This window comes from Dermochelys coriacea, chromosome 9 (genome assembly GCF_009764565.3).
Source record: "Dermochelys coriacea isolate rDerCor1 chromosome 9, rDerCor1.pri.v4, whole genome shotgun sequence".
NCBI classification, from domain to species: domain Eukaryota; kingdom Metazoa; phylum Chordata; order Testudines; family Dermochelyidae; genus Dermochelys; species Dermochelys coriacea.
In genome coordinates, this window is record NC_050076.1 from 82,812,602 (window position 1) to 82,821,146 (window position 8,545).

At 41.1% G+C, this 8,545-nt stretch overlaps 1 protein-coding gene across 3 annotated transcripts in view; it reads left to right on the top strand.

Annotated features, from left to right (window-relative positions):
* LOC119861605 (vascular endothelial growth factor receptor kdr-like) overlaps window positions 1-8,244 on the top strand; it is a 189,393-nt gene extending 181,149 nt beyond the window's left edge. For all 3 annotated transcript variants that reach the window (XM_043492084.1, XM_038416926.2, XM_043492085.1), the window contains one exon: window positions 2,670-8,244. In XM_043492084.1, the coding sequence (XP_043348019.1) occupies window positions 2,670-2,874 (205 nt within the window). In that variant the 3' untranslated portion in view covers window positions 2,875-8,244. The remainder of the gene's footprint in view (window positions 1-2,669) is intronic.
* The last annotated feature ends 301 nt before the right edge of the window (window positions 8,245-8,545 follow it).

Sequence of the window (8,545 nt, forward strand, 5' to 3'; positions counted from 1 at the left end):
GTTAAGTCTGGGCTGGGTCTAGCAATCTTAGATATTTAAATAGTCCCCGTTACCATAGTACATGAACAGACCTTACAAGTTTTAATGAATTTAGCCTGTGAAGCATGGAGGTACAATTATGTCCATTTCGACGTCACACCGAAAGTGTTGGGCACAACAGGGACTTGAACCCAGGTCTCCTAAGTCCTTCACTAGTGACCTAATTATTGGACCAACTGTGTCTCCTGCTGGTTTGTTTTTCAACCAAGTGTTCCAGAACATAAACACTTAAGAGGGAAAACAGTGGGGAAATCTGCTCAACTGCAGAAAAAGTTGAATGTGAGCCAACAAGGTGATGCAATTGTGAAAAAGGCTAATATAATTCTGGGGTGTACTAACAGAAAAATCGTATGTGAGACAGGCAGTAATTGTTCTACTCTACCTGGCACTGGTGAGGCCTCAGCTGGAGTAATTTGTCCCATTCTGGGTGCCACACTTTAAGAAAGATGTGGACAAATTGGAACGAGTCCAGAGGAGAGCAATAAAAATTATAAAAGGCTTAGGAAACCTGACCTGTGAGGAAAGGTTAAAAAAGTCGGCATGTTTAGTCTTAAGAAAAGAAGACAGAGGGGGACCTGATAACAGTCTCCAAATATGTTAAGGGTTGTTATAAAGGGGCTGGTCATCAATTATTCTCTATGTTCACTGAAGGCAGGTCAAGTAGTAATGGGCTTAATCTGCAGCAAGGGAGATTTAGGTTAGATATTAGGAAAAACTTTCTAACTAGAATAGTTAAATTCTGGAATAGGCTTGCAAGGGAGGTTGTAGAAGCCCCATCATTGGAGGTTTTTAAGAACAGGTTGGACAAACACCTGTCAGGGATGGTCTATGTTGACTTAATCCTGCCTCAACCCCTTCACGTCCCTTCCAACCCTACATTTCTATGATTCTCTAAAGCAGGGTCACACCTCCATCCTCAATCAAACATACTCTGTTTACCAAATGGGAAGGAGTGCTGGGAGTGAGGTAGGCTGACTCATGATGCTGTGGTCAGTATTTTCCTCTACCACGATACCTACAAAAACGTGCACCAGTGATTAAACAGCTGGTATGCAGTGACTAGAGCTTTTCATCTAACTAGTTTTATCTCATAGTTTCTTTGTGCTCCCTCTGTTTGTTGTATGAGTCTGTTGGTCCGTCTCTTATACTTGGATTGTAAGATCCTTGGGCCAGGGACTTTATTCTTGTTCTGTGTTTGTACAGTATCTAGCACTTACGGGATCTGGGAATATGACTGGGCTCACTCTGCACTACTGCAATATATATAAAATAATAATAAATAGTCAAATCTCTCCTGAAGACTGTTTCTGTTTCAAGGCCATTAGAAAGTAGCTATTTACCTGTACATATGATATATATTCTCCTACTGTCTGAGCATTATATAATTGGTTAATTTTAAACTCTCCCTAGCATGGTCAGGAGTCATTTTGAAGTGAGACACGAGCAATGCCGTGATCAGAGTCAGTTTGCAATTATGGATTATTGCAAAGAGATTCAGATCCATTAGTTATAGAGTCCTAACAACAGTGGACAAGTTCAGAGAACCACTTCCAGATCTGGATCTTTATTACCACCATCTCTTAATTATCCAAATGTCCTCCACAAAGATGTTTTGAATTCCTCAGGTGGAAAGTGCTATAGATGAGCAAAATATTATTTCTGAGGTTGCGTATAATTACCTTTTTTGGGTTCAAGTGAGCCTCTCTTCAAAGCAACCATGTGATGGCATCTAATGAAGACTGGTCCACACTCCCTTTGGAGTTCTCCTAGTTCTACCAATAGGGGTTGCTATATAGCAACATAAATTGTTTATTTCTCCACACCATCACCTAGAGCCGTGGTTCTCAACCTGTGGCCCGGGGGCCACTTGCAGCCCAATCAGCACAGACCCCATGTGACATCCTCAGGGCCATACAGGTAGTATTGGATACAGCCCACATAACACATTTTGGGCCCTTATGCGGTCCACAACGGTAAATAGGTTGAGAACCACTGCTCTAGAGTAAAAGAAGGCAGCTGGGAATCAAAACGGGGTCTCTTGAATAGCACCAACTGCAGGATACCAGTTGGGCATCATGCAACTTAGCTGAAAGACTGTTCTGTAGTTTTAAAGGGTTACAAAGTATGTGTAAGAGAGATTTGCCCTACCATGCATGTAAAGTGCACTCGTGCTCTCCACATTGTTATAAATCAAAGCATGTCATAGATTATTCATTAATCCCAGTTTTTACTGTATTTAAAAAAAAACATAGCTCATGATTCTGCTTTCAAAATGTCACATTCCCTGACCTGATGTCAGAACAATGACAGGAGCATTTATAACCAAGATACATACAGTACCTTGCAGGGTGGCTCATGGTGAGTGAAAGAGACAGAGTATAAGGACTCCTAAGTATTATTCCCAACTCTGCTATTGAATCTCTGAGCAACCTTGAGCAAGACACAAACTCAGTGCCCCCATCTGTAAAATGGGGATAACAATTACATGTCTGACAGGGGTGCTGTGAGGGTCAGTTCAGTAATGCATTTTGAGATCCTGGAACAACAGATACTAGGCCAATGACAGATAAGAGCAAAGCTTTATAAGAAAAGAGGCTGAATATTAAATTGTTTGTCTTTGTTTTAAACAGGCAGAGAGCTGTCAGCAAGAGCAAAGAATCCATGTTATCAGAGCATGAGATTGTGAAATACCAGCCAGCAGTACAGACTGATGAGGACACCATGGACTTCACACTGGAAGACTCAGTCCTCCTGCCCATGGATCCAAACCTGGAATGCCACAGCCCACCCCCCGACTACAACTCTGTCATCCACTATTCTGCCCCTCCAGTGTAATCAGCCCAGTTCCATCTTTGCGCCTCTTTCAACAATGCTGGATTCTCATATGCCTCCATCATTTGTACAGGCTCTTTAAAAGGACTAGGGTAAAAAGAGGAGAAGGAAACTGACAATGTCCTTGATATGAATGGAAACCCTTAAAGAGCAGCTACTTTAAAGGTATATTTCAGCTTATCTAGTTAACAGACCAGAATCAAAAATAGGAGCTGCAGCCCAAAAGTGTCCCCACTCCTTACTCCCCACACGGGGACTGTTCAGTGGCAATTGCAGACATGCAAGGTATTTCAATCCCTTTTTGCTCATTCCATACAAGTCACTGAGGGTCAAATCAAGTCAGGTGTGGAAACAGTATTGATTCTGCTGGCCACATGTAGACCCTGCAAAGATTATACGCTCAGATGCTGTCAGGGGAGCAGTTAAGAACTGCAGCCCCAAACACTGATATGTGGATTTTGAAACCATACATTATTTTAAAAACATGGGGATCTCTTTGTCCCTCCCAAAATGTATTTGAAATATCCAAATTGTTTTGCTTATGGTTGGTATTCTAACGGTGTTTGTACATCCTCTGGGATCCGTCCTTAAAACCATACAACATACACAGATCATGAGCACTCTGAGTACCCGTAGAAAACCTGGATTTGGTTGTATTCTGGGCACACTACAGAGCTCATCTATTTCCCCAGGTTTTTCCTTTGTGGGAACAACAATTTATTTTAGTGCATTATTTTATAATGATTGTTCAGCACCCTAGGTCTTTGGATAGGGACTTTATAAATTTAGATAAATAAATTTTCCCGTGTGTGTGCGTGTGCGCACTCAGTGCAGGCCATACACCACTGGGACACAAACACTTTAACACAATTTTTCTGTTTAGCTTCTGGACACATTTTTAAAGAAAGCACTTCCCCTAGATTCCACTGCTGATGCCAAACACAGTTTGATTTTTGGAATAGCAACCTGTACCACACCAGGAGCAATCTGACATTTAGGTTCATACTGCTGGGGCCCATGCAGGCTGACCACCTTGCTAGTGTGGTGTGTAAGTGGGTACATGAAAACTTTTCACAGTCTGCTTATCCAGGCCTGGCTGAATCCCAGATCTACACAGCTGAGAAATTCAAAGTGACCTGCCCCTCACCCCCCACATGCTATGTGCAGCAGGGGGGTTGTAGGTTTGCCAGCATGCACACCCATGTCCTCCTTTCAGCAACCTCACAAGTAAGCAAGTAATCCTTGTAATTTAATGCACTGTGAAGTAATCTCAGCTGACATTAGAAATTTAGGCAGGAGTAAAGCAACTAGGATCTCAAGTCTAAAGCAAGGCTGAGAAAGATTCTCATTGACAGTCAAGCCTGTAAGCTCCTAAATTATAACCTGGGAAAAGGAGTTTTACATTAATTTTCTCCCTGGGGATTTTTCCAAGGCCTAGGAAACCCCTCCATTCCTTCCTAGGTCTGGAACTAGCAATTACCTCTTTCCTTCAGAGGACAGATCTTTTTAAATGATCACAAACTGAAAGAAGAAAAGGCACCTGGCAAACAATGTGATCATCTTTCCCTAAATCCTCCAGCATAATGAAAACAGACCAAACACTCTCAGAACATTAGAATCATTTTCAAATTACTAGGTAGACCTGATAACATTGAAATAAGCATGAAAGAAAACTCTTAAGCGCCCTCTTAACTGTGAATGGTAAAACATTTGAAATGGGGGGATCCTCAGATTGTAATCCCTGTTTTCTTTAGTTCCTGAATTAGTCTGGAAAAAGCATGCAGGCTCCCATTTGAAAAAAGGGATCTGCAGTAATTCACAAAGATGAGTCTCTAGTAAACCCCTTGTTCCTATTTGACCTGCTGGGAAGTTGTGGTCTGGATTTGCTTTATTGTCATTTTTGCACTTCTTTGTATTGTAGTAACTATGTGTTAACTAGAGCTGGTCAAATAATGAGAGAAACCAATTGGGGGAATAATTTATCTAAAGAGAGTGACAAAAAGCTCCTTTGATCAGTTGTTCAGTGAACATTAAATTGACCATCTATAGAGCTGGTAAAATAATAAGGCACTTCGTTTGCAGATAATTTATTCACAAGACAAATGGAAAAAATGTCTCCAATATATAACTCTGCTGGGTCTAGCATTAACAGTGTCAATGTGAGACAGCTTTTGCTGTTGTACCTTGCTCTTAAACTTGTGAAAATTACAGTGTGTAAAAAACTTTTGCTTGCAAAATCTAAATGTAAGGAGGCCTAGGGAAAAAAATAACAGTTGCAAGTATATAAATGTGCTCTCCATTTCTAAAATAAAATTGGAAACACTGCTGTGCTAATTAACTGCTTCCAAGAAAACTCAGCATCTTTTCCCATCCCCTTTCTTCAGAACACAATTTGCAGAGGCTTTTATGAAACTAAAGTGATGCAGGGGTTGTGTTCTAAGTGGAACCAAGGGAGTGCTTTTATTTACGGGGCACCGCATCTAGAGTCTTATTATGGCTTTTAGCCAACATCCGTCACAGTTGTTTTTATGTCACCTGAGAACACAGAAATGCAGGCCTGTGCACTCTCCATGAGATCTGCAAAATTATACCCATTTTAATCACTGGTTCCATGGATGGGCCTCTAAAAACTGAGGACCTCTTTGTGATTCAAGGATCAGAAGGCATCTAGAGCTAGCCATGCCTCACGTCCAGTTCATCGGAAACAGGACAACAACCCCTTAATCCCTGTCTGTGGGTGGGAGAGTTTGGTTCCTTTATGTCAGCCTCAACGCACTTAAGAAGTGTCCTGAACAAAACTGCAAATGACCAAGATTTGGACAAATGTGTTTCCAACTTTTATTTGAGTGGAAGTTTCTTTTCTTTTTCACGGTAAATGCAACCAGCTGAACTATTACCTGACAAGTATTATTCACGTATGTGTCTTGTATTTTATTTACTAATATTTTGTTTGTCCTTTCCTCTCCTCCCTTAATTTAATTATTGTTCTTTCCTTACATTGGTGTATATAGTTTACCCAGTAGAGGCAAATATAACAATTCCTCTATATGATATGTCTGTAACATTTTAGTCAAGAGAGAGACGGAGATCCCCTCATGTAACGGAGTTAAGTATCTTTACTAAACATTTCACTAATGCTTGCGGGCCAGGCTCGGTTAACAGTACCCTCCCATTTCCAGTTTATAGTGACTCTCCTTTTGGCTGTTAGCATCTTTGGCTCTCCTTTATTCCCTTTGTTACGTAGCTTCAGTTAGAAAACAGGGATTGGGAGGAATCTGGTGGGCTTGTAATGCTCCTACAGGTATCAGCTGTGCAGCTCAAGGTAAAGGGGAGGGATTTTCACAGCTTCTAGTCTAACTCCGAGGCTGATCTACTGATAGGAGGAAGAGAGGAGGACAAATTGCTAAGTGATGTAACATTTGATTTTTCAGATTTCTCAGGGATTCCTGTTTGACTCCAGAGGGCAGTTGGCTGCCTGCCTTTCTAATCTGATTCAGTTTAACAACTGTTATTAACCAGTGCAAACCTGTTGGGCTTTTTATGGTGCTTTCCCCTTCTGTTTTTCCCTAGCAACCCCAAAGTATCAGGCAAAGGGACTCTGAGCATTCAGGGGCAAGAATCTCCCCGATGAACCCTGGGGCCAGATAAGAGGCCAAAGATAAGGTACCTCACTGGAGTCCAGACCCATCTAATTATGTTTCCTGACATCTATATTCCCTGGTTCCCCCTTTTCCTTACTCTCCATTTATCTTAACACTTAATTCCATGGAAAGTTCAGATCATGTATAGCCTCCCTCCTGGCTTCTCCCAGTAGCTTCTTCTCTGCCTTTTGGCTAAGATCAAATGTACAACTGGTTTCAGTCTGATATTGCCCAGGTATCCTGTAGTTGCTGGGGATTGACTAGATCATCTAAACAGGTCTTTTTTTTCCCCACCTTTAACTTTAACCTTTTCCCATCCTAAGACTTCCTACATTGGCTAGAGTTGGGGACTGTGACTTTTTTATCTCTATCAGAAATTGTCCATGTAGCATCTCCCTAAACAAAATATGTTTCTCCTCTTCTGGATATTTAAATACCGAGCTTCTCCAGCAAGCTAAAATTTGGTGAATTTATAGCTGAAGTCTATCTGTCTCCCCTGTCTCTTTCAGACATTTTGATCACTCTTTGCCTCTTTCACTTTATCTTAACCAGATGGGGGGCCCAAACTCAGACACTGGATCCATCTCCCCCTCCCCTGAGTGCTAGGGTACCTCCAATCAAAATGAAAATCTCATGGTCTCAGGCCTTACTCTGTAGTAGGCTCAAATGAGGACATTAAATCCTGTTAAATTTGGATCTGTATTGAGATCCAAATCTAAATGTCTCCAAACTCCACCGTTTGGATCTCTCTCTAATGTGAACACTGCTCTTTCTTGCAACTTTGTTGGGCAGTTGTCTGGAGTCCTTCAAAAGGCCATGGCACTTTATCACTTCTTCTCTGCCTTCTATTTATTGTGGAGAATGTTCACTGGCACTTTACTCTGTAACCAGCTAGTCAAAAGCATAAAACATAAATCTTCTCAATAACATTTCATCTTCAGCAGTGGCACTGTCTTGTCACTTCCATCTCGCCTGGGAAGTGTTATCTGCTTTTAATACAATTACAAGGGTGTGGTCTTGATTAATGGGTTCTAGCTCCCAAGTCCCACTTGGGCAATCCCATGGAATAAAATGCTTCTGATAAAACATCATCAGCAAAATGTCCATAACAAAATACGATGCTACAAAGCACTGGATCTGTAGGAGATCATGCAATTCTGAGCTCAAACATAGGGCCTTCTTCTTAAAATTAATTGGAGGGAGAAAACAGGAGGAGAGGTATGAATTTCCCTTGTTCGACCTCAGCTCTGGTTTGTTTGTATCAAGTGTTGTTTCCATATTGTGTAGAAGGACAAAAAGTCCCAGTTCCTGGCTGAACTGCAAGAGCTCACTGGCATGCCAACCAAATATGATGCCTTAAAAGATATGATTAGTCACGAAGACTAGCATGGAATGCAGGAACCAAATAGTGGCTTTGCCTGCCTGATAATCCTGTTTCACAAGAGCCAGCCCAGCCTTATTATTCAATCCATTTTTCCTTAGATCTTGAGCTGTCAAAGCTGTTAATGAAAGCTGGGAAAGCCCAATAACTATGGAGTTAAGGAAAATAAACTAAGCAAGTGCCATGGTATTATTCAAATCACTACGGAATGTCTGGGTGCCCTGTCCCTGTCTGGCTGAAGAATGTATGCACTGAAAACTCCGCTTTCTTACATATTCAGAAATTGTATTGTATCTATTAACCAAAATAAAATGAAATAAAATAAAATAAAATGATTCTATATTTATACAGCCCGGGACTCCTTTGTGTCATCTGTTGTCTCATGTGAAGTTGTCCTTGAAGCATAATATAAATAAAGAAAGAAACAGTGTTTTCAGAGGGTTTACAGGGAATGGAATTTGCATTAATTGCTTCATGGCTTTCAAAGGTTAGGACATAAACCTGCCACATTGTAACAACTCAAAGATGTCTAATGGCCATATTTGCTTAAAAGGCTCATGATGCTGCGAAAATGCATGGCCAGATTCTGATTTTAGTTACACTGGTGTAAATCCACAGATCTGACATGATCACAGCACAGTGTGGTATAGAC